This window comes from Ranitomeya variabilis, chromosome 2 (assembly GCF_051348905.1).
Source record: "Ranitomeya variabilis isolate aRanVar5 chromosome 2, aRanVar5.hap1, whole genome shotgun sequence".
In the NCBI taxonomy this organism is placed as follows: Eukaryota; Metazoa; Chordata; class Amphibia; order Anura; family Dendrobatidae; genus Ranitomeya; species Ranitomeya variabilis.
In genome coordinates, this window is record NC_135233.1 from 1105878109 (window position 1) to 1105905086 (window position 26978).

General features: G+C 44.4%; 1 protein-coding gene across 1 annotated transcript in view; it reads left to right on the forward strand.

Annotated features, from left to right (window-relative positions):
* LOC143810244 (vomeronasal type-2 receptor 26-like) overlaps nucleotides 1-26978 on the forward strand; it is a 173251-nt gene that overhangs the window by 111404 nt on the left and 34869 nt on the right. Inside the window, exon 6 of the mRNA XM_077293111.1 lies at nucleotides 19040-19258. Within this exon, the coding sequence (XP_077149226.1) occupies nucleotides 19040-19258 (219 nt within the window). The remainder of the gene's footprint in view (nucleotides 1-19039; nucleotides 19259-26978) is intronic.

The window sequence follows — 26978 nt, forward strand, 5'->3', positions numbered from 1 at the left end:
CATCCTGGTATTTTTGGTACCAGAGATTTGGTTGGTAGGTCCTTTTGGGGGCCTTCGTTGTCACGTGATGTGCGTTCTTTTGTGCAGTTCTGTGGGACTTGTGCGCGGGCCAAGCCTTGTTGTGCCCGTGCTAGTGGGTTACTTTTGCCATTGCCGGTCCCTGAGAGGCCCTGGACGCATATTTCTATGGATTTTATTTCTGATCTTCCGGTTTCCCAGAGGATGTCGGTTATCTGGGTTGTTTGTGACCGGTTTTCTAAGATGGTTCATTTGGTGCCTTTGCCTAAATTGCCTTCCTCTTCAGAGTTGGTTCCGTTGTTTTTTCAGCATGTGGTTCGTTTGCATGGTATTCCGGAGAATATTGTGTCCGACAGAGGTTCCCAGTTTGTTTCTAGGTTTTGGCGGGCCTTTTGTGCTAGGCTGGGCATTGATTTGTCTTTTTCTTCTGCATTCCATCCTCAGACAAATGGCCAGACCGAGCGAACTAATAAGACTTTGGAGACTTATTTGAGATGCTTTGTGTCTGCCGATCAGGATGATTGGGTGGCCTTTTTGCCATTGGCCGAGTTTGCCCTTAATAATCGGGCTAGTTCGGCTACTTTGGTTTCGCCTTTTTTTTGTAATTTTGGTTTTCATCCTCGTTTTTCTTCTGGGCAGGTTGAGCCTTCTGACTGTCCTGGTGTGGATTCTGTGGTTGACAGGTTGCAGCAGATTTGGGCTCATGTGGTGGACAATTTGGTGTTGTCTCAGGAGGAGGCTCAACGTTTTGCTAACCGTCGTCGGTGTGTTGGTTCCCGGCTTCGGGTTGGGGATTTGGTTTGGTTGTCTTCCCGTCATGTTCCTATGAAGGTCTCTTCCCCTAAGTTTAAGCCTCGGTTTATTGGTCCTTATAGGATTTCTGAGATTATTAATCCGGTGTCTTTTCGATTGGTGCTTCCGGCCTCTTTTGCTATCCATAATGTCTTCCATAGATCTTTATTGCGGAAATATGATTGAGAAGATTTTGGATTCTCGTTTTTCGAGGCGGAGGCTTCAGTACCTTGTCAAATGGAAGGGTTATGGCCAGGAGGATAATTCTTGGGTTTTTGCTTCTGATGTCCATGCTGCTGATTTGGTTCATGCTTTTCATCTGGCTCATCCTGATCGGCCTGGGGGCTCTGGTGAGGGTTCGGTGACCCCTCCTCAGGGGGGGGATACTGTTGTGAATTCTGCTTTTGAGCTCCCTCCGGTGGTTGTAGGTGGTAATGCAGTTACCCCTGAGTTGCAGCCCTGGTCAGGTGTATCTGCTGATTGCAGATCTGACTGGGGTATTTAGGCGTGCAGGATTCATTAGTCCTTGCCAGTTGCCAATTGTTGTTGGGAGGTGTAGGACCTCTGCCTGGTTCCTCCTGCCTTTCTGCCAAATCTGCAAAGATAAGTGTCTGGTTCTTTTTCCCTGTGGCACACATGTTGTGTGCTTCACAATTCAGTGCTATTCTTTGTGTTTTCTTGTCCAGCTTAGATTGTGTCAGTATTTTCTCAGTCTTGCTGGATTCTCTGGAGTGGCAGATATACATTCCATGTTTTTAGTTAGATTGTGGAACTTTTTGTATTATCTGCTGTGGATATTTTTGGAAGGGTTTTAATACTGACCGCCTAGTTATCTGTCCTATCCTTTCCTATTTAGCTAGAGTGGCCTCTTCTGCTAAATCCTGTTTTCTACCTGCGCGTGTCTATTCTTCTCCTACTCACAGTCATTATTTGTGGGGGGCTGCCTATCCTTTGGGGGTCTGCTCTGAGGCAAGATAGCATTCCCATTTCCATCTATAGGGGTATTTAGTCCTCCGGCTGTGTCGAGGTGTCTAGGGAGTGTTAGGCACACCCCACGGCTACTTCTAGTTGCGGTGTTTGTTCAGGATTGCGGTCAGTACAGGTTCCACCGTCTCCAGAGAAAGTTTCATGCGGCTCCAAGGTCACCAGATCATAACACGCCACCCTTGCCTTATCTCATCAATTAGCCCACTGTCTGTTCTGTTCCCCCACCCAGGGAAGAGGGGTGCTACTGTGCACTGCAGTACACCTTCCTGACAAACAAGGCAACACAAATAAGAGTAAACTGAAATTACCAGGCATACAAAATATTCACTCACATATAACAGAGGAATGCAATGGGGAGTGGAGGACGGGGCAAAACCAAAGTAGGAAGAGGGAAGGGAATTATCACACTTGCAAACCACGCAACAGTCACAGATAACTCCTCCAAACTCCTTCTCATATCAACAACTCTCCACCAAGCCCTGCAGCATAAGCTAGCTCTGACATGGGTTTCAGTCAGGACCCAGATTATATAGGGGATAGGTATGCCTAAGGCTAGGTTCACATTGCGTTAGTGGGTGTCCGCTGACGGAATCCGTTTCATAGTGGCACTAACACAATGTAATGGATCCGTTAGCGCACCCATTGACCGCAATGTATGTAACGCATCCCTAACGCATGCCATTTTTGGCATGTGTTAGCGATGTTCCGTTATTTTGTGACGGACCTCGAAAGCTGTCTGCAGCGTTTTTGGGTCCGTTCTCGCTAGCGCAGATCGGGCATCTGCGCTAGCGCGATCACTAAACACGATCCCTTTTTGGACATTGCGTTAACGCAGTCCGTTAGCGTATGCGCTAAACGGACTGCACTAACGCAATGTGAACCTAGCCTAACCAAGCTCAGCTGAGAGCTCAGGCTCCCAGAGTTTCCAACATGGCCAATTAACCAGTGTTCTGCCAAAAGAAATAAACACCATTTAAAAAGGTGACTTTTTTTTTTCAGCGCAGGAGTAGGAGCAATCAGACACTGCAGTCTTCTGGCTCCTCTTTGTTGCGGTAGCCCCTTGACACCTTTCCTATGTGTGAACATGATTACTACTATTTTTCAAAAATTATTAGATCCTTGACATTTTTTATGTGTTTCTCAGCTCAGTTATGCGAAAAAGGATTCATTTTTTGAACATGAAATAAGTTCTTCCTCGTTCCACCACACATTCCCTGGGCAGAGAGCTCAGCATAAAGCTCTAGTACATTTACTCCAAAATTTGGGCTGGACTTGGGTGGGAATCATTTCTTCAGAGGACGAAAGCAGCCAACGTTCCAGCGTGAAGCTGAAGGAGACATTGAGAGAAAATGGGATCTGCATTGAGTTTGCCATAACTCTCCATAAAGATGCAGTAGGTAAAGATATTCTGGCCTTTGAGACGCTACAGAAGTCCTCCTGTAATGCCGTGATTTTGAACATTAACTTAGATGAACCGATATTCTTTGAAGTTGCAAAGAAGAAAACCTTCAGAAAAGTTTTAATTTCACTTTTCTCCTTTCCGAATTTTGTCAATGCCGATATAATCAACCATCTAAATGGCTCTCTGATGCTAAGCCTGCACAAGGTGGAGATTCCTGGTCTAAAGAACTTTCTGTTGGCTGTTGATGCCCAAAAATATGACAATTATTTCATTTTGAGCAAAATGTGGAAAAAAATATTTTGGTGCTTGCCTGTTAACTTCATGGATGAGTCTGAGGATAGCTGTAATGAGACATATGGCGTTGATCTCTATGATGGATTGTTGTACGATGTGGAGAACTTTCGAGTCACATTTCAAGTCTACGCTGCCGTCTCCGCCCTGGCACATGCCCTACATGATTTGATTAAGCAAAGTGATAAGGAAGCAGCTTCACTTGATTCACAATGGAGCTGGCAACACTGGAAGGTACGGTAATATGGCTGCTTACGGGAGAAGTAATGTTAGACATGTGTAGCATGGACGTAGCTCTCATGAGTGGTCTCGTTAAAAAAAAAATCTCTGTTTAGCTATTTGAACACAACTATGGATATAGCAGCATAAAAAGCATTTTGGCTACTATCACTTTAAAGGATTTTGACCCCTTCACCTCCAGCCTGTTTTCACCTTCCTGACAAGGCCAAATTATACAATTCTGATCAGTGTCAATTTAGGCGGTAATAACTCTGGAACGCTTCAACACATCGCAGTGACCCTGAGAATGTTTTTTGTGACATTTTGTAATTCATGTAAGTGGTACATTTTGGTCGATATAATTTGCTTTTATTTATGAAAATATCAAAAATTTGACCAAAAATGTAGTAATTTTCAAACTTTGAATTTTTATACCCTTAAACCACACATAAAAGAAAAAATAAATAACATTTATCACATGTCTAATTTACATCTGCATCATTTTTCAAACATCATCTTTTTTTTTTCGATAGTTAAAAATTAAAAGTTGATCAGCAATTTTTCATTTTTCCGATAAAATTTAGAAAGCCAATTTTTTGTTAGCAACCACATTACATTTTAACTGACATTGAGGAGATTATGTGACAGAAAATACCTAAATGTGAAACCATTTTAACAACCGCACCCCTCAAAGTGCTCGAAACCACATTCAAGAAGGCTATTAACCCCTTAAATGCTTCACAGCAATTAAAGCACTGTGGAAGAAAAAATTTAAACTGTCATTTTTCCCACAAAAATGTTGGTTTAGCTCCAAATTTTTCCTTTTTACAAAAGTAGCAGGAGAAAATGGACCGTACACTTTCTTGTGCAATTTCTCCTGAGCATGCCAATACCCCTTTATGTGGTCGAAAACTACTGTCTTGGTGCATGGCTCGGAAGGGAAGGAGGGCCAATTGAATTCATCTAGGGGTGTAGTGAGTATTTGCAACCTTCTGGCGATTCACCGAATTCTATAATATTGGGCTGGGTAAATGGATAATTATCATTTGTTCCGCGAAAAATGTTGCTTTGTCCATTGTATTCTACATCTGCATGAAACCACTGCTAATAAACTTAGCCAATCACAGGAGAAACTTAACAAACCTGATACTGGTAAAAAAAAGAAGCTGATTTTTTTATTGCATTTAAAGAAAACATTGCTTCACTTTGCAGGAAAAAAAGCCTGTTGTTGATCCCAAACAAGGGATAATCTTTGGATAGCTACGAACTGTTCACCATCAATTATCTCCCCAGGTTCCTCCTCTGTCCTCGCGCGTGATAGAGACTGTGGAATTTTTCATTGTGCAGAAAAATGCATTATACGATTGTCACTTTAAGGCCATGTGCACACGTTGTGGATTTTGATGCGGATCTGCAGCGTCTTTGGACACGCAGAATTGCATCAAATCTGCAGTGTAGTGCACAACCAATGTTAATCAATGGGAAATCTAGAATTTTTGTGCACATGCTGAGGAAAAAAAAAAGCACGGATTTGCAGCGTTTTATTTTACACAGCATGTCAATTCTTTTTTTTGGATCTGCAGCGTTTCTGCACCCATTGACTTCCATTGAGTCAGTCAAATCCACAGCAAAACCGCAGGTGTAAAAAGATTTGTGGATTTGCTGCGGAGTTGAGTGCGAAAAACTCTGCAGATCGGGAGGAGGAAGAGTGTGTGGGTGGAGACTATGTGTGTGGGTGGAGACTATGTGTGTGGGCGGAGACTGTATGGGCGGAGACTGTGTGTGTGCGGATAAGATGTGCTTGTGTGTCTGCGGGTGTCTGTGTGTGTGTGTGGGTGTCTGGGGGGCCTGCGGGTGTGTGGCAAGTCTGTGTGTATGTGCAGGTCTGTGTGTAGGCAGGCATTGTCCGATGGGACTACTAGTCCCATCCGGCTATGTCTGCTGTCACATAGGACTGTGACAGCATTAGCTGATGATGGGATAGTAGTCCCATCATCCGGCTACTGTGTTGAATAGTAAAAAAAAAACACATATACACATACAGTACACAAATATACTCATACAGTACATACTTACCAGACAGCTAATCCCCAACGCCCTCGATCTCCTGCAAAAAAACAAAATAATAAACCCAAAGTATACTCCCTGTTCCGCTGTAATCCATTTTATAATGAGTGTCCCACGACGATCTCCCGTGGAGAGCTGTCACATCAGTAGATGTGACCGCTCTTCAGGAGCTCCGGTGATACAGTCGGATGGATCACTCGGCCGCCTAGAGTTCACCGGAGTTCATGCAGTTGGAGCGGCCCCCAGATGCAGAACAGCGGGGTACTCGAATCCGGGTCTCTCGGTTCTGAGGATGTCACGGTGGCCTGACCCGGTCCGTGGTCTGTTGTGATTCGGTTCGTGGGCTCCCCCGGTGGTCTCTTGTGGTACTGGTGTCCTGCAAGCTTTGCCTTCTCAGTTCACCTGTTCCTATCAGGATGTGGGAGTATCCTATTTAACCTTGCTCCTCAGTCATTCTAATGCTGGCCATCAATGTATCCAGAGTGATTCTGTTGCATGTTCCTGCTCCCAGTTTTCTACTCAGCTAAGTTGGACACTTTAGTCCTTAAGTCTATTTTTGTATGTTTTGTCCAGTTTGCACTTATGTGAATCTCTGCAGCTGGAAGCTCTTGTTGGGCTGAAATTACCACTCCAGTGGCATGAGTTGTCACATGAGTTAAGGTAATTTCAGGATGGTGTTTTGAAGGGTTTTGCAGCTGACCGCGAAGTCCTCTGTTGTATCTTTCTGCTATTTAGTTAGCGGGCCTCTCTGTGCTAAATCTGCTTTCATACTACGTGTGTCTTTTCATCTGCTCTCACCGTTATTATATGTGGGGGGCTGCTATCTCCTGTGGGGACATTCTCTGGAGGCAAGCCAGGACTGTGTTTTCTTCTGCTCCGGTATTGTGCCAGCCTGATGTTTCTCTTCCTTTTCAGGTGGAAGTTGATGCTTCCGAGATCGGAGCGGGGGCGGTTTTGTCGCAGAAAAGTTCAGATTGTTCAGTGATGAGACCTTGTGCGTTCTTTTCTCGAAAATTTTCGCCCGCCGAGCGAAATTATGACGTCGGTAATCGGGAGCTTTTGGCGATGAAGTGGGCATTCGAGGAGTGGCGTCATTGGCTTGAGGGTGCTAAACATCAGGTGGTGGTCTTGACTGATCACAAAAATTTGATTTATCTTGAGTCGGCCAGACGTCTGAATCCTAGACAGGCGCGCTGGTCGTTGTTTTTCTCCCGGTTTAATTTTGTGGTTTCGTATCTGCCAGGTACTAAGAATGTGAAGGCGGATGCCCTTTCTAGGAGTTTTGAACCTGATTCCCCTGGTGATTCTAAACCTATGGGTATACTTAAGGATGGGGTGATATTGTCTGCTGTCTTCCCAGACCTGCGACGTGCTTTACAAGAGTTTCAGGCGGATCGGCCTGATCGTTGTCCGCCTGGTAGATTGTTTGTGCCGGATGAGTGGACCAATAGAGTCATCTCGGAGGTTCATTCTTCTGCGTTGGCAGGTCATCTGGGAATTTTTGGTACCAGAGATTTGGTGGCTAGGTCCTTCTGGTGGCCTTCCCTGTCTCGGGACGTGCGTACTTTTGTGCAGTCTTGCGATGTTTGTGCTCGGGCCAAGCCTTGTTGTTCTCGGGCTAGTGGGTTGTTGTTGCCCTTGCCTGTTCCTAAGAGGCCTTGGACACACATCTCTATGGATTTTATTTCTGATCTCCCTGTTTCTCAGATGTCCGTCATTTGGGTGGTGTGTGACCGCTTTTCTAAGATGGTTCATTTGGTGCCCTTGCCCAAGCTGCCTTCCTCATCTGAGTTGGTGCCCCTGTTTTTTCAGAATGTGGTTCGGCTGCATGGTATTCGGGAGAATATCGTTTCCGACAGGGGATCCCAGTTTGTGTCCAGATTTTGGCGGGCGTTTTGTGCCAGGATGGGCATTGATTTGTCTTTTTCGTCTGCATTTCATCCCCAGACAAATGGCCAGACGGAGCGTACTAATCAGACCTTGGAGACTTATTTGAGGTGTTTCGTGTCTGCTGATCAGGATGACTGGGTCTCCTTTTTGCCGTTGGCTGAGTTTGCCCTTAATAATCGGGCCAGTTCTGCCACTTTGGTCTCCCCTTTCTTTTGCAATTCAGGGTTCCATCCTCGTATTTCATCTGGTCAGGTGGAGTCTTCGGATTGTCCTGGAGTGGATACCATGGTGGATAGGTTGCATCGTATTTGGGGGCAGGTGGTGGACAATTTGGAGTTGTCCCAGGAGAGGACTCAACGTTTTGCTAATCGCCATCGTCGTGTTGGTCCTCGTCTTCGTGTTGGGGACTTGGTGTGGTTGTCCTCCCGTTTTGTCCCTATGAGGGTCTCTTCTCCTAAGTTTAAGCCTCGGTTCATCGGTCCTTATAAGATTTTGGAAATTCTTAACCCTGTGTCTTTTCGTTTGGACCTCCCAGCATCCTTTGCTATCCATAATGTCTTCCATCGGTCATTATTGCGGAGGTATGAGGTACCACTTGTGCCTTCTGTTGAGCCTCCTGCTCCTGTGCTGGCTGAGGGTGAATTGGAGTACGTGGTGGAGAAAATCTTGGACTCCCGTGTTTCCAGACGGAGACTTCAATATCTGGTGAAATGGAAGGGCTACGGTCAAGAGGATAATTCTTGGGTTACAGCTTCTGATGTTCATGCTTCTGATTTGGTCCGTGCCTTTCATAGGGCTCATCCAGATCGCCCTGGTGGTTCTTGTGGGGGTTCGGTGCCCCCTCCTTAAGGGGGGGTACTGTTGTGATTCGGTTCGTGGGCTCCCCCGGTGGTCTCTTGTGGTACTGGTGTCCTGCAAGCTTTGCCTTCTCAGTTCACCTGTTCCTATCAGGATGTGGGAGTATCCTATTTAACCTTGCTCCTCAGTCATTCTAATGCTGGCCATCAATGTATCCAGAGTGATTCTGTTGCATGTTCCTGCTCCCAGTTTTCTACTCAGCTAAGTTGGACACTTTAGTCCTTAAGTCTATTTTTGTATGTTTTGTCCAGTTTGCACTTATGTGAATCTCTGCAGCTGGAAGCTCTTGTTGGGCTGAAATTACCACTCCAGTGGCATGAGTTGTCACATGAGTTAAGGTAATTTCAGGATGGTGTTTTGAAGGGTTTTGCAGCTGACCGCGAAGTCCTCTGTTGTATCTTTCTGCTATTTAGTTAGCGGGCCTCTCTGTGCTAAATCTGCTTTCATACTACGTGTGTCTTTTCATCTGCTCTCACCGTTATTATATGTGGGGGGCTGCTATCTCCTGTGGGGACATTCTCTGGAGGCAAGCCAGGACTGTGTTTTCTTCTACCAGGGGTAGTTAGTTCTCCGGCTGGCGCGCGGCATCTAGAGACAACGCAGGAATGCCCCCTGGCTACTTCTAGTGTGGTGTGTAGGTTTAGCATCGCGGTCAGCTCTAGTTTCCATCACCCGAGAGCTTGTCCGTTTATTCTATGCTTCTGATGTTTCCTTGCCATTGGAAACCATAACAGTGGTCCTGCTAAGGGGCGCCCAATAAAAGGTGTAGGTGGTGGTGTAGGTCACAGTAAATAATGAGGACACAAGGTTGCAGTCTCTTTACCTCTTTACTGAAGGCTTCGGCATCCGCAATCCAGAGCACTGCTAACAGGGCTGGCTGACACCGGCCAGTCCGAAGGCACATCCAGAGTTCCCTTTGCAGGTGGAAATCAGTAGCCTTCCTACTAGCGCCTGTGTGTTGTAGTACTTCCCTGCTGAGCACCACGGGATAGTCCTCACAACTGTCGTGTATGTTTCTGTTCTTTCTCTCTCCGTCCCCCAGATGATATGGATAGGACGCACCCGTATGACGGGGTAGGCCTGGAGTTATTTTATAGGGACCCTAGAGACGCCCCTCTCCCACAGTCACCTCCGTTGTCTTCGTTAGGTGTAAAGGTGAGACAGCCAACCTAAAGTTAACTGCCCGGCCGTAGTTCAAAGTAATGCGTAGAGTCTCTTACTTCCTCGGCGTTCCGGCCGCCGGCTACGCGCCTCAGAAGAATGTTGCTGATCTTGAGGCACGACTCCTTCTGGTTCTATCTCCTTTGTGCTGTGATCCCGTTTCTCACTTCTCCACAATATGCTTCGTTTCGTGTCCTTTCTTAGGAGTCTGCCGCTATAAGGCACAGGCACGGCTCCGTAACGATCTGTCCTTTTCTAGGGCTCTGCCAGGATCCCACCCCTGACAGGTCCTTTCTCGAGTTCTCCCCAGCTACTTTCTCTCTGACTTCCTATCCAACCCCCAGTTTTACCCATGTGTGAGGAGTGGCCTAGTAGATAGGACCTTTTGCTCCCCCTGGCGGCCGGAGTGTGAAGTGTAATGTGTGTCTGTGATACCTGCAAGGTGAACTCTTTTAGTGCAATCAGACGTATTATCACTCCCCTTAGTGGCGGAGCGACAGTACTGCAACGACCAGGACTCTGGGGCGCTGCACTGTCACTTGCGGCACCGCTGCGTGAGAAAATTGCTGGTGATAATGAGAACTACCATACTGTCCTCTCGCTGTAGATATGAAATTATTCCCTAAACTGCAAAAAAAATCTCTTAAAATAGTTTTTACTGCTGTTAAAATAATAAAAATGGTGTAAATTGTCATGAGCTGGATAAAATAACCTGTGTCTTTTTGTGGTTCACACTGACCCTGTCAGGGAGCTCACGAAGCTATCCCACTGCTGCCGACAATTATCAGTGCAAGCTCTCCGCTTGCCACAGCTGCCAACAATTTGTCAGGACCAACACACAATGGACTGACGATTGATGGACAAGGCAATGACTACTATTGCTACCTGGCAGGTTATTGGACGCTTCCCAGTGATCATAAAATATATACAAATCCGATTTCAAAACACAGGTTTGTATACAGTTGTGCTCAAAAGTTTACAAACCCCGGCAGAATTTTTGCTTTCTTGGCCTTTTTTTCAGAGAATATGAATGATAACAACAAAACTTTTCCTCCACTCATGGTTAGTGGTTGGGTGAAGCCATTTATTGTCAGACTACTGTGATTTTTCTTTTTAAATCATAATGACAACCCAAAACATCCAAATGACCCTGCCATCATTGGCCATTTGTTGCTTTCAAGATGGGAAGGACCGTTTTACAAAAGGACAGAAAGTACACCATGCAGTCCATTGTTCCCTCCATGTACAACTCCGTAGAAAACCAACAAGCATAGAGGACTTCGGAGTCAATGGTTTGAAAATAATCACCAACAGAGATGACTAAAGACAACAAAATCCATAAAGAAGAAGCGGCTCAGTACAAATCAATACAAACATATATAATAGACAAAAACATGGCGTAAAGATGAGCAAAAAAAAGTAGCAGCTAAAAAGGACCAGTAATAATATACTGGCAAGAAGAAACACATATCCTAAGGCATCATTCACAACGCAATGTAGTAAATAGATAAATAGGACCAATAGATATCAAAATTGGTCACATAAAATTCATAGGGCCGTGGAAGCAGTTCCTGAGATGAATATAGTCAGGCATAATAACATGTGTGATGCAGTGACCCCTATTACAGCTAGGTGGCGCTGTATGTTCTGCACAGAGGCGTATTGAGGCCATGGAAATGCATGGCAGTCGCAGGCATAACTGATAGACAGTGACTGGCATCATTGTAAATGCCCAGTATTGTCGCAGAGGAGATCCTCTGCGCTGTAAGCCAGTAATGTTGCTCTGGGACCTGTAGTCCCACAAGTATTTGTTTAGTTTAAAGGGAGGCTTACAGGGTTAGTCGAAGAGTTGGGCTGGTCTGACTAACCACACATACCTCCCACCTATGGGGGTGGTTACAGCTACATAATGTGACCATGGTTTGGGTCACATGGTCTGTGGAGAGTGCATGGACCTGAATGGTCTGTGTTCTAAGGTCCCGCGAGACAGGACAGGCCTGTGTGTTGGAAGGTCCTAGGAGTGGACTTCCTGAAGAGCACACTGAGAGGCCGTATGTGCAGAGTCTGTGACGGCACTGTGTTGGGGAAGTGTTGTGAATTCTGTTTGTGGGCTCCCCCGGTGGTGTTTTATGGTAGTGTCACTTATTTGCCTTCTTCTATCCTTGATCACCTGTTGACACCCATTAGGGGAGTTTCCTATTTAAGGCTGCTTGGCTGCTGGTCTGATGCCGGCCAACAATGTATCAGTAGCATTCTGTTGCATTCTCCTGCCTCAAGATCCTGTTCAGCTAAGTTGAATTTTGTTTCTAGTTTATGCTATTTTTGTCCAGCTATTTGCAATGTGACTCTCTGTAGCTGGAAGCTCTCGTGGACTGAAATTGCCACTCCAGTGGCATGAGTTGTCACTGGAGTTTTAAAGTAATTTCAGGATGGTGTTTTTGAGTAGTGTTTTGAAGTTGACCGTGAAGTGACTCTTTCCTGTACTTCTGCTATCTAGTAAGCGGACCTCACTGTGCTAAATCTGCTGTTCATCCTACGTATGTCTTTTCCTCTTGACTCACCGTCAATATCTGTGGGGGGCTGCTGTCTCCTTTTGGGGTTCATCTCTGGAGGTAAGGCAGGCCTGTATATTCCTCTGATAGGGGTAGTTAGATCTCCGGCTGGCGCGTGGTGTCTAGGGCATCGTAGGAAACACTCCCCGGCTACTTCCAGTGTCGTGTCAGGTTCAGGTCACGGTCACTTTAGTTCCCATCACCCGAGAGCTAGTCCGTTGTTATTTTGATTTCCCTGCCATTGGGAAAATCATAACAGTTTGGCCGGCCCACATGTGTTAAAACTATGCACTAAAGCAGGAAAGGATATGAAAAGGTTTTTTTTTCCTTCTGTGTTTGGAAAGTGCACCTTAGTGCTTATTTGTACTCCTTGCTTAAACTGCAGTCTTCAGCCTTTTTTTTTTTTTTTCCTCTCCTCTTAATCTCTGAATGGCTTTGGTTACACCTGTTTGAATCATGGATCCACAGAGTTTGGTTGCAGGTCTGAATAACCTGGCTACAAAGGTCCAGAACTTACAAGATTTTGTTATACGTGCTCCAATGTCTGAACCTAAGATCCCTATGCCTGAATTTTTTACCGGAGACAGATCCCGTTTTTTGAATTTCAGAGAGAATTGTAAATTGTTTTTGTCTCTGAGATCTCACTCTGCTGGTGATCCTGCGCAACAGGTTAAAATTGTTATTTCTCTATTGCGGGGTGACCCACAAAGTTGGGCATTTGCATTGTCGCCAGGGGATCCTGCGTTATTAAATGTAGATGCGTTTTTTCTGGCTTTGGGGTTGCTTTATGAAGAACCTAATTTAGAGATTTTGGCTGAGAAAGCCTTGATAGCTCTTTCCCAAGGGCAAGATGAAGCTGAGATATACTGCCAAAAATTTCGTAAATGGTCGGTGCTTACTAAATGGAATGAGTGCGCTCTAGCAGCTAATTTCAGAGAAGGTCTCTCTGATGCCGTGAAGGATGTCATGGTGGGGTTCCCTGTGCCTACAGGTCTGAATGATGCCATGAAATTGGCTATCCAGATTGATCGGCGTTTACGGGAGCAAAAATCTGTGCACCATATGGCGGTATCTTCTGAGCAAAAATCTGTGCACCATATGGCGGTATCTTTTGAGCAAAAACCTGTGCACCATATGGCGGTATCTTCTGAGCAAAAACCTGTGCACCATATGGCGGTATCTTCTGAGCAAAAACCTGTGCATCATTTGGCGGTGACCTCTGAAAAGGCACCAGAGCATATGCAATGCGATAGTGTATTGTCTAGAGGCGAACGACAGAATTACAGGCGCAAAAATGGGTTGTGCTTCTATTGTGGAGATCCAGCTCATGTTATATCAGCATGCTCTAAACGCATAAAGAAGGTTGATAAAAAGGTTGATAAATCTTTTTCTATGGGTACCTTGCAGTCTAAATTTCTTTTGTCCGTGACATTGATTTGTACTTTATCATCTGTTACTGTGGATGCTTATGTGGATTCTGGCGCCGCTCTGAGTCTCATGGATTGGTCCTTTGCCAAGCGTTGTGGGTTTGATTTAGAGCCTCTGGAGGTTTCTATTCCCTTAAAGGGTATTGATTCTACACCTTTGGCTAGCAATAAACCACAATATTGGACACAAGTGACTATGCATCTTTCCCCAGACCATCAGGAGATTATTCGTTTCCTTGTGTTATATAATCTACATGACGTATTAGTACTTGGATTACCATGGTTACAAATTCATAATCCAGTCTTGGACTGGAGATCAATGTCTGTGCTGAGCTGGGGATGTCAGGGGATTCATGGGGATGCACCTTTGGTTCCCATTTCTTCATCTACTCCCTCTGAGATCCCAGCATTTCTGTCAGATTTTTATGATGTCTTTCAGGAGCCTAAAACTGATTCTCTCCCTCCTCACAGAGAGTGTGACTGCGCTATTGATTTGATTCCCGGTAGTAAATTTCCTAAGGGTCGCTTGTTTAATTTGTCTGTACCTGAACATACTGCTATGCGGGAGTATATCAGAGAATCTTTGGAAAAGGGTCATATTCGCCCCTCTTTGTCTCCACTGGGGGCAGGGTTTTTCTTTGTGGGTAAAAAGGATGGTTCATTGAGACCTTGTATCGACTATCGACTTCTGAATAAGATTACAGTTAAATACCAGTACCCGTTACCTTTACTGACTGATCTTTTTGCTCGCATAAAGGGGGCGAAGTGGTTCACTAAGATCGATCTACGTGGTGCGTATAATTTGGTGCGGATTAAGCAGGGGGATGAGTGGAAGACCGCATTTAATACGCCTGAAGGCCATTTTGAGTATTTGGTAATGCCTTTCGGTCTCGCGAATGCCCCTTCCGTTTTTCAGTCCTTTATGCACGATATTTTCCGTGAATATCTGGATAAATTTATGATTGTGTATTTGGATGATATTTTGATTTTTTCGGAGGACTGGGAATCTCATGTTCAACAGGTCAGGAGAGTTTTTCAGGTTTTACGAGCTAATTCTCTATTTGTGAAGGGCTCAAAGTGTATTTTTGGGGTTCAGAGAATTTCCTTTTTGGGATATATTTTTTCCCCTTCATCTATGGAGATGGACCCTGTTAAGGTTCAGGCTATTTGTGATTGGGTACAACCTACTTCTCTAAAGAGTCTTCAGAAATTCTTGGGATTTGCTAATTTCTATCGCCGATTCATAGCGGGTTTTTCTGCCATTGCTAAACCTTTGACTGATTTGACCAAGAAGGGTGCTGATGTTGCTAATTGGTCCTCTGCGGCTGTGGAGGCCTTTCGGGAGCTTAAGCGCCGCTTTTCTTCTGCTCCTGTGTTGCGCCAGCCTGATGTTTCGCTCCCGTTCCAGGTTGAAGTAGATGCTTCCGAGATCGGAGCAGGTGCAGTTTTGTCGCAGAAAGGTCCTGACTGCTCAGTGATGAGACCATGTGCGTTTTTCTCTCGAAAGTTTTCGCCCGCTGAGCGAAATTATGATGTTGGAAATCGGGAGCTCTTGGCCATGAAGTGGGCATTTGAGGAGTGGCGTCATTGGCTTGAGGGTGCTAGACACCAGGTGGTGGTCTTGACTGACCACAAAAATCTAATTTATCTTGAGTCAGCCAGGCGTCTGAATCCTAGACAGGCGCGCTGGTCGTTGTTTTTCTCTCGATTTAACTTTGTGGTTTCATATCTGCCTGGGTCTAAGAATGTGAGGGCGGATGCCCTCTCTAGGAGTTTTGAGCCTGACTCGCCTGGTGATTCCGAACCTACTGGCATCCTGAAGGATGGGGTGATATTGTCAGCTGTCTCCCCAGACCTGCGGCGCTCTTTGCAGGAGTTTCAGGTGGATAGGCCTGATCGCTGTCCGCCTGGTAGACTGTTTGTCCCTGATGACTGGACCAGTAGAGTTATTTCGGAGGTTCACTCTTCCGCGTTGGCAGGTCATCCTGGAATTTTTGGCACCAGGGATCTGGTGTCTAGGTCCTTCTGGTGGCCTTCCTTGTCTCGAGATGTACGTATTTTTGTGCAGTCTTGTGATGTTTGTGCTCGGGCTAAGCCCTGCTGTTCCCGGGCCAGCGGGTTGTTGTTGCCCTTGCCTATTCCTAAGAGGCCTTGGACGCACATCTCTATGGACTTTATTTCTGACCTTCCTGTTTCTCGTAGGATGTCCGTCATCTGGGTGGTGTGTGACCGTTTTTCCAAGATGGTTCACTTGGTACCTTTGCCCAAATTGCCCTCCTCCTCTGAGCTGGTCCCTCTATTTTTTCAGAATGTTGTGCGTTTGCATGGTATTCCTGAGAATATAGTGTCTGACAGGGGTACTCAGTTTGTGTCTAGATTTTGGCGGGCGTTCTGTGCCAGGATGGGTATCGACTTGTCTTTTTCGTCTGCATTCCATCCTCAGACTAATGGCCAGACTGAGCGTACTAATCAGACCTTGGAGACTTACTTGAGGTGTTTTGTGTCCGCTGATCAGGACGATTGGCTTGATTTTTTGCCATTGGCAGAGTTTGCCCTTAACAATCGGGCCAGTTCTGCCACTTTGGTTTCTCCATTTTTTTGTAATTCAGGGTTTCACCCTCGCTTTTCGTCCGGTCAATTGGAGTCTTCGGATTGTCCTGGAGTAGATGCTGTGGTTGATAGAATGCATCAGATTTGGGGACAGGTTGTGGACAATCTGAAGTTGTCCCAGGAGAAGACTCAACAGTTCACTAATTGTCATCGGCGTGTCGGTCCTCGTCTTTGTGTTGGGGACCTGGTTTGGTTGTCTTCTCGATTTGTTCCTATGAAGGTCTCGTCTCCTAAGTTTAAGCCTCGGTTTATCGGCCCTTATAGGATTCTGGAGGTTCTCAATCCTGTGTCCTTTCGTTTGGACCTCCCAGCATCTTTTACTATTCATAATGTTTTTCATCGGTCATTGTTGCGGAGGTATGAGGTGCCGGTTGTTCCGTCTGCTGATCCTCCTGCTCCTGTGCTGGTTGAGGGTGAGTTGGAGTATGTGGTGGAAAAGATCTTGGACTCCCGTGTTTCCAGACGGAAACTTCAGTATCTGGTTAAGTGGAAAGGCTATGGTCAGGAGGATAATTCTTGGGTGACAGCATCTGATGTTCATGCTCCTGATTTGGTTCGTGCATTTCATAGTGCTCATCCAGATCGCCCTGGTGGTTCTGGTGAGGGTTCGGTGCCCCCTCCTTAAGGGGGGGGTACTGTTGTGAATTCTGTTTGTGGGCTCCCCCGGTGGTGTTTTATGGTAGTGTCACTTATTTGCCTTCTTCTATCCTTGATCACCTGTTGACACCCATTAGGGGAGTTTCCTATTTAAGGCTGCTTGGCTGCTGGTCTGATGCCGGCCAACAATGTATCAGTAGCATTCTGTTGCATTCTCCTGCCTCAAGATCCTGTTCAGCTAAGTTGAATTTTGTTTCTAGTTTATGCTATTTTTGTCCAGCTATTTGCAATGTGACTCTCTGTAGCTGGAAGCTCTCGTGGACTGAAATTGCCACTCCAGTGGCATGAGTTGTCACTGGAGTTTTAAAGTAATTTCAGGATGGTGTTTTTGAGTAGTGTTTTGAAGTTGACCGTGAAGTGACTCTTTCCTGTACTTCTGCTATCTAGTAAGCGGACCTCACTGTGCTAAATCTGCTGTTCATCCTACGTATGTCTTTTCCTCTTGACTCACCGTCAATATCTGTGGGGGGCTGCTGTCTCCTTTTGGGGTTCATCTCTGGAGGTAAGGCAGGCCTGTATATTCCTCTGATAGGGGTAGTTAGATCTCCGGCTGGCGCGTGGTGTCTAGGGCATCGTAGGAAACACTCCCCGGCTACTTCCAGTGTCGTGTCAGGTTCAGGTCACGGTCACTTTAGTTCCCATCACCCGAGAGCTAGTCCGTTGTTATTTTGATTTCCCTGCCATTGGGAAAATCATAACAGGGAAGCTACCGTTTCTTCTGCGGGTCTGGACTGTCGTGAGTGCCCTGGTCACAAGGACGGTGATCCCAGTTAGGCAGCTTCTCTGCGAACCAAGGACTGAAAAGGAGTCAGCGTGTGGAGCAGGAGCTCCAGGAAGGTAACCCAGAGTTGGGGACTCTGTGCACTGATGAGGGTCATGGAGTAAGGTCCAGCATGTTTAGAGACTGCAACCTAATGTCGTGCTATGAAGTATCTGAGATAAAGCCGTATGATATGGAGTGCTATAGACTATGTGTTAAGTGATGTGCAACATGGCCTATGGTGCGGTTATGAGTCTTAAACATACTGGAATAGACTGTTTTTGTGAGAAAATGTTCGTGTGTGTGTTAATCCCGTTGCCAAGCGAGTGTCCCCCAACGCACTCAGGGGACACTTTATTTGAATAAAGTGCTGTGCATACAAATCTCTACTGTGATATTTATCCATAGACATGCCCCAGGAAAAAAAATTCCAAATATAAGCCAATTATAGCTATATAATATTGCCTTGGGACATGATGTAGTAAAGATGCGGGCGTGCAAGGACACAGGAGAGCCTCGACGTGCATTTCACCACCTTCGCTTCATCAGCTGCTACTTTTTTTGCCCATCTTTATGCGATGTTTTTGTCTATTATACATGTTTAACAAAATTTGCATTGATTTGTACTGAACCCCTACTTCTTTTTGGATTTTGTTGTCTTTATTCATCTCGGTTGGTGATTATTTTGACACAATTGACTTTGAAGTCCTCTATGCTTGTTGGTTTTCAAGGTTTTGGCTTAGGGGTATGTCCCAATTGGCCACGTGGACAATTTTATAGGTTGTTATGTACAAGCTTCGTGTCTGCTCTTTATCAGGTAAACTATGTCAATTACATGTTCTCAGCAGGGGGATAGAGGTCGTAATCGATGACCCCCGCAGCCCCTGATATGCACAATTTTAACTACATTTATGACTGGTTCCAATAAATTTTACGTTTTTTTTTTTTTTTTTTTTACCAAAAGTTGACAGCTACTGAAGAATATTTAAGGAGAGGTATCTCTAGAGATTGGAGTTTAGAGGCTCACAGGAATTCTTAGGAATTCAAAGGAAAACTATATTTTTCAACTTCACAAAGAAAAGCTTACCTGGAGAAGTAATAGAGGAGACATACTTACTACCAGAATCCGATACACTCACATATTGCTTGCCAAACTGAAAATGGTGAATTCACATTCACCGGTGACCTGGCACCGAGGCTACTATTTGGCTGAAGGGTGAGGTGATTGGTTGTCGGGACATCACAATGTTTTTCTCCAGCATGGCTGTCTTCTGTGAAGCTTAAACTACAACAATGAAACCCATTAGCGATGAAAACCTTTGATTGAAATATTTTCTTTTGTTTGCAGCTCAGTCGTTATCTGAAGAACATTCATTTTGAGACCATGGGAGGCGAAGAGGTTTATTTTAACAAAGAGGGACACTTTTCCAGCAAGTTTGATATCATAAACCTTGTAGGTTTTCCAAACAAGTCTCTTCAAAGGCGGGTAGTTGGTTACTATGAAGAAAGCAGCGACCGGTTTCGCATCGACAGCGGTGCCATCGTGTGGAGTCCAAAATTTTCTCAGGTAAATGGCTCAAACCTAAAGTGAATTCTGAAACGGTTCTGCCCCCAGTTCTGTCTGAAAAGTGCCACTTAATGAACGAGGTTCATACAAAAGGTCACGTTCACAGGTGGAATCCTAAGCAAAGGCTTAAAGGGTTCATCCACCATGTAAATAGTTCCACAATAAAGAAGTAGTCTGTGGAGCAAAATGGCAGTTGATGACGGAACACGCTGATGGACAGGACCGGTCTCATGGCCTAATTGTAAAATAGCTTTCCAGTGTACAGTGTTTTTCTACTGGAGGGCACTTGTGATCAGATCTGGTCCCACGCTCATCCTTTAAGAGGAATAATGAGAACAGAAGAGCTGTGAAGACTGAGAAGAATATGTGTCAGGGATATATGGCACATGGGTGCTCGAGAAGGGATCCACTCCGTTCAGGTGATTGAATAAAAGTATTCACCAACTGATAACAAATGTATTGTGAGGCAATCCAACAGGTTCAGTATATACAGACGAGAAAATGGACCTTCATCCGATACCACATGGTAGAACAGAAGTATGTACACAGTGAGAACAAGTGTCGAAAAACAATATACAATATTGATCAACATAAGCAGAGATGATTGGATCAGGCAAAATTTGAAGTCTACTGTTGTTTGCACATTTCCCGGAAAATTTGATTTGCAGAGAAGTTTTTCACTTAAAGTGCCTTATTAGGCTCTGGGGCCACTTCAGTCCACAGATCATAAAAAACCTAATGTGTAAAAATCCTTATATCCACTATATCCCTGACCTCACTGACCCCTCCGCTCCTCAGCGCCAGTCACCTGGTCCTCGTCGCATCTTCAGATCAGCATCAGCAGCACCTATGCACATGACGACTTTTACTTACGGTGGTGCTACTTATGGACCCAGATCTTCTCTCTGGGACAACTGCCCCAATCCTCCAATACTAGTTTTCTTTCTGTAGTATCTTCCACTGAAATATTCATGTTTTATGTAACAGCACATATTGAGTCACGTGTACTGTAGCTCTGCGGTTTAGGACATTTTTTGTAGGTGACTATAAGGTGGAGAAAAATCCACTGAAATAAAAATTCTTTGAAAAATAGAAGTATTGATAATTTATTTTTTTTTAATTAAAAAAAAGCTAAGGGAATAAAGAAAAGAGAAATGTAAATCCCATCTCATCGTACCATCACCTTCATCCATTCTTCTGGATCACTTGTACACAGGTTATGGAGGATCTCGGCAGGAGATTGAGCCAAACATCTTGGAGACCTGACCCCAGAGATTCTGTGTATGAATCTTGTGCGGATCTTCTGTCTCTTCCTGTGATCCCAGACAGACTTACTGAGGGCTCTGTGGGGTTGGATCAGAAACCCCAGGACTCCTCATTATTAATAACATGGCTGACTGTTGGGGCTTTGTTGTCCAGCTGGAGAATAAATTTGGAAAAAATCAGATGCCTCCTGATGGCATGTTGGATAAAAATCTGCCTTTATGTCTCAACATAGAGGACACCATCATGATCAAAACCCCCAATTCCATGTACTGAAATGCAGCCCCAACGTTTCAGGACCCTTCATGGTGGCCTAGTGGTTAGCATTGTTGCTTTTCAGCGCTGGGGTCCTACGTTCAGATCCCACCAAGGACGACATCTGCAGTCAGTTTGTCTGTTCTCCCCGTGTTTGCGTGGGTTTCTCCACACTCCAAAGACATACTGATAGGGAATGTAGATTGTGAGTCCCGGTTGCGTCAGTGATGATGTCTATAAAGCGCAGCGTGATATGAAGGTGCTATACCATCAAAGAATAATAATAACTGCACTTCTCTGCTGCCTGCAGACACCCATTACCCAAATCTGTAAGGGCAAAATTGTTTGAAAAGTAAGAAGTGATTTTTTTATTCTCACTGATCTCAGTAAAAATAGCAAAAAAATTCCATTACATACAGTTTTTTTCACAAACACTGACTCCATAGGCTTTTTCTTGTACCGTACTTTCACCCTTTTGCGTGACCTTTGGTGGATAATTTTTGTGTAATTAGATTGGTTAGAAAGTAATGGACGCTGTGCTGCGATTGGCTTTATTCTCATGAAACTTAGGATCAAGCATGGTCAATATGTGGTCATTGAACGTTTTCTCTTTGCTCCTTGGGCAGTAACAAGGATACACGAAGCCCCCATGTGTGAATGGGACAGCTGGGATAGGACTCATCACTAGAGCCAAAAAAGTTTCGGAAAGTTTAGTTGATCCCACTGAAGTCCTCCTGCCACCGCTCTGCATTAGGCTTGGACTGATGAAGCAGTTTGTGAAAGCTCTACCGAAAGAAGGACAGACTTTTACATACCTGTGTACCAAGTGTAAGGGACTGCCTGAAATAAAACTGAAGGGAGGCATTTTTGCTGATATTTGGAAACGAATGAGGGACGACGGGTTTGAAACAAAAATGAAAACTGAATGGAAAAGGACTTGAGGTTCTTTTGAAGAAGTTGTGAAGAAATTTCTAGGTAACAAAAAAGATCCCATCTTTGAGAACATGCTGACAGGTTTCACAGTCTTGATTGTCTGATTAATTTAAAGTTATATTTTTTACATTCGCATTTGGTCTTTCCCAAAAACTTTGGTGCTGTTAGTGAAGCGCAAGGAGAAAGATTTTATCAGGATATCAAGGAGATGAGACCAAGGAAGATGGAACGTAAAGATGGTGTTGAAACATATTGGGGGGACTAGTGCTATAGATATATAGCAATTGGACTAAAATGTAACTTTTATTAATAAGAATTAAAAAGGACTAGTGTGATACCTACACCACGTGATATGACAAATACAAAGGAAATAAAAAAGAGGGATTGGCGTTCCCTCTTAGGACACAAAAGGTACGTAGGAAAAAATATATATGTGCTGATCCGTTCAAACAAAAGATCCAGCAACATACATTGGTTCCTATTCATACAAGAATAGCAATGCTAGAGAGTCGGACAGGCATGGGTACACATGTACGCCAGTGATATGTGTAATGTCTACAACAAATCACAATAGGGCATTATACCCCCAATTATCCTCGTACATGTTCAGTATCACCAACTTGAGTGCTCATTCAGTCCTTAAACTGATCAACCTAGCTATATGCCAAAACCAGATGTAAATATATATAAAGCAGCTGAGTAGGCCTAAAAAAACACATTCCTGACTGGAATAGTCAAATATATATATGCGTTTTGTGGAATAATTGTATACCCATACCAAGGGTTTCCACCTATGTCGCAACTGTATAATACTTCAGTCAGGCAAAATACAATGTGAATTCAGCCATAGCGCCTATATCACAGGCAGCTTGGAATGATCTCACCCATTTGATGTGTTATGGAGAGAAAATTGTAGACGGCAGATGGCGTCTTCCAACGCGTTTCGTCCTATCCAGGACTCATCAGGGGAATGACAGGGAACGTTACCTAACGCCCGCTTGTGCCTCCCTTATATGCAGTGTAATCGGACCGCGATGTATCGCACGCTGTTCTCATCGTGCGCTACACTTCCGGTCCTCGTGACCTCACTTCCGGTTTCGTCAATATTCAGTTTGCGCATGCGCTAGAATGGAACGCATAGGCTCCACGCAATGGAACGCAAACATTATATTCAATAGTTATCATCCTTCAAAGTACCCCGGAACATCTTTTGATGAGGACATAATGCATAGAGGTACACCTCTCCAGAACTGTAATTGCGGAGTAGTTATACCCGTAAAGTTGTTCCCGAAAATATGCTTTACCAATTTTGAAACAACCATACTTGTTGGAACCAACTTGTTTTCAAACTATACAAAGTTGTTCCATTTATCCATGGGTATGGTCCGGGTTTTACCCCGGTGTCAGACAATCCCAACATCATTAAAAAAAGGAGAGGGGGGGAGGCCAGAATTGGAGGAAAAAAGGAAAAAAAAAAAAAAATTGTATAGGCCAAAAATATATCAATATGTAAAAAAAAATTTTTTGAAAAACTTTTTGAAAAAAAAGATTACTACTAATAGGCTATCATCAATTCGTAATCGGGGACACCACGGACCATGAACAAAGCTATTCTGCTGTGCCCTACCTGACGCGGAGGTTGGCACCCTTAAAGAACCTGCGCAAATGGCACCCCCACTCAACGACGACTGTCCCTAGCTACTCATCCCTACATGACCCTGATCATAGGGGGGATAAAGGGGTATGTAAACACAGAAGATGAGTGTGGAGAACGAATAGGGGTGACCACCAAGTTGGTATCAACAGGATACCTATAATTCTGAGATTTGTAGGGAGAGTACTATTGACGCCTGCGCTGTGGTACCTAATTGCTGATACCCTACCTATAGCAGGGGTTGGCACCCTAAAGAATTTGCGCATTGTGGCGCCCCCACTCCTCGATGGCTATCCCTATATTATCCCTATTTCCACCTACAATTCTAAAGATGGGGAAAAAGGGGGTGAAGAGCCATAGGGATAAGAGTAAAGGGGTGAGAGGGGGGGGGAAATCTGCTGGTTTTCATAAAGTAGAATATATACAAGGATTACAAAAAACAACCATATGACAATTGTTCATTTAGGCCATATGGTTGTGTAGTTTTCAAGTTAAAAATCCATCTGCATTCTTTTTGCAGGATTTGTTTGTCCCAGTCACCCCCCCTGGGTGAAGGTACAATTTTGTCGATCCCGACAAATTAAATTTTCTTGGGGTCACCATTGTGATGTATATTCATGTGATTCGCCACCAGGTTATCCCTTTTATTCAGGATATCCTGGACGTGTTCACAAATCCTTTTGCGGAATTCCCTTTTGGTTTTTCCCATGTACTCCATCCCGCACACACAGGTGGCCTTATAGACCACCCCCTTGGTGCGGCAGTTGATGAAGTGTCGGATGGAGTACGAGGTACCGCTGACATTACCGCAGAAGGACTTGCTAGGAAGAATAGAGTCGCAAGCTTTGCACCTCCCGCATCTAAAGCAACCTGTAGCTTGATTTTTCAAAAAATTCTTTGTTCCCTGGTTGGATTGAAAATGACTGTGGACAAGACGGTCACCTAGGGATCTCCCCCTTCTGTATGTAATTTGCGGTATTTCTGGAAGAAACTCCTTAATGTCATCATCCATTGCTAAAACCGACCAATGTCGTTGCAAGATGGTTCTTATGTCATTGGCCCCATTTGAATATTTTGTAATGAAGCGAACCTTAGTGTCGGATTCATCTCTCATTCTGGGGACCAATAGATCCCTCCTGTCTCTTGCTACAGATTCTTTATAGGCTCTTTTCAAAATGCCTTGTGGATATCCCCTTTCCAAGAACCTCATCTGCAAATCATTGGCTTGTTCTTGAAATGTTTCAAGTTGTGAACAGTTTCTGCGCATACGCAGGTATTGTCCTTTTGGTATTCCTCTCTTGAGAGGGATGGGATGGTTACTCTCCCATCTCAAGAGGGAATTCGTTGATGTACTCTTCCTGTGTGTTCTCGTCGCTATAGCTCCACTGAAAGTTTTTTCAATGCAGATGTCTAAAAAGGACAATTTTGTGGGGTTCACTTCATACGTGAAACTAAGGCCTATATTGTTGGTATTAAGGCCATCAACAAACGAGCCAAACTCCAGAGAATTCCCTCTCCAAATGACCAGAATGTCGTTGATGTATCGAAGCCATAATATGATTTTATCATCGAGACATAACGTAGAATCACCGAAGACCATTGTCTCCTCCCACCAGCCCAGGAGCAAATTAGCATATGATGGCGCACAAGGGCTGCCCATCGCGGTGCCCCTGAGCTGGTGGTAGAGTTTCTGGTCAAAAAGAAAGATATTTTTAGTGAGGCAAAACTCCAAACTTTTCAGTATGAATTTATTATGTTTGTCAAATTGTATGCCCCTTCTGTTCAAAAAATATCTAGCAGCCGCTAGGCCCTTGTCAAGCGGAATGGAGGAATATAGAGCTTCGACATCTATGCTTCCTATTACCATATCGGGGTCAAGAAAAACACCATCCAATTTGCTTAGGAGGTCCGTGGTGTCCCGTACATACGAATTCAATGAACTGACAAAAGGTTTGAGTACCTTATCGATGTACACCCCCAATTTTTCGGTCAGACTATTGTTCCCCGACATAATGGGTCTCCCCTTTTAAGGGATTTGTACCCTTGTGAATTTTGGGGAGACAATAGAAAGTAGGTAAAACTGGATATTTGGGAAGTATGAAATCTCTCTCCTCTTTCCCAAGAATACCATCTGCGAAGCCCTGCTCAACAATCATCTTCAATTCATCAAAAAACCTAGTCAAAGGATTGGTTCTAAGGAGTTGATACTCATTAGTTTTTTCTAAAAGGCCAAGGCACAAAAGTCTATAGTCTGTTGAATTCATAACGACCACATTGCCCCCTTTGTCAGAGGGCTTTATAACGATGTTAGAGTCATTTTCAAGATTGTGGAGGCAAGTGATCTCATTTTTTGTGAGATTATAGGTGTTTCTGCCTCTTGACCCTGATAATTTGACTATGTCCTCTGTGACCAAATTTAAGAAAATATCCAAGGAGCCAATATCCCCCATTGGTGGGGGCATTTTTGAACTTTTGTTCTTTAATTTGGTGAATGGTCCTATACCTTCCTGATTAGGATCCATGTCAGCGAGATGGAACAAAAAACGTACATCACCCAGTAGGTCATCAGGTATACCCAAACTCTCACATTGTTTTCTATCCTCCCTCACAAAGTATTTCTTCCATTTAAGTTGTCTAATGAAGAGGTTTAAATCTTTGATGACCTCAAAGGTGTCCATGTCGGACGTAGGAACAAATGAAAGACCTCTACTAAGTAGTTGCACCTCTTCCCTATTGAGGGATCTGGAGGATAGGTTAATGACCTGCATGTCTATACTGGGTTGTGTGCGTTGGTGCGACTCCTGAGAGGGTAGCTGAGTTCTAAAAAACTACTTTTGGGGGGGGACCTCCTGTTTCCTCCTCGACCCCGACCGTTACCCCTGCCTCTGCCTCTACCTCTCTGGTTGTGAGTTCTCGTGTCACTATCAGAAGCTTCTGCCTCTGATGATGAAATGTCTGTCTCAACTTTACGTTGAGATCTGGTTGTCAGGAAGGTATAGGCTTTATTCTCTTTGAACTCTTGGAGGTCTCGAATAAAGAATTTATGCTTTTTTTCTTTTAAATGGTAATGAAACCTTTCCAAAGAGTTTTGTAATTGGATTTCTTTTTTTGAAAAATCTGGTTCTGCCGAAAATTTTTTGGTTATCTCTATCTGTTCCTTTAAGGCCTCGTTTAAGGTGGAGAGGTTCTGCTTCTCTTCTTCCAAAAGGAGCCTCATCAATCTTATTGAACTATCTGTGGCTTCCTTTTCCCACCGTGTCAACAGATTCGAGTTCTTATAACGATAACCAGGTGATAATGTAATTCTAAGGTGCCGAGGGACAATGCCTGATTTTATGTAATTATCCAGGCTTTGTACCTCCCACCATGAGGATATTTGCTCCTTGTACACCTTATTTAGCTCCTTAAAGGCCGCATTGAATGTGGGGATGTACTTAGTGCTATGTTGGACATATTGAGGGGACATGACATGAAACATATTGGAGGGACTAGTGCTATGTTGGGCATGTTGGTGGGACATGCCGTGAAACATGTTGGTGGGACTAGTGCTATGTTGGACATGTTGTGGACATGCGGTGAAACATGTGCCCTAAATTCTAATTGTCCTATCATTTT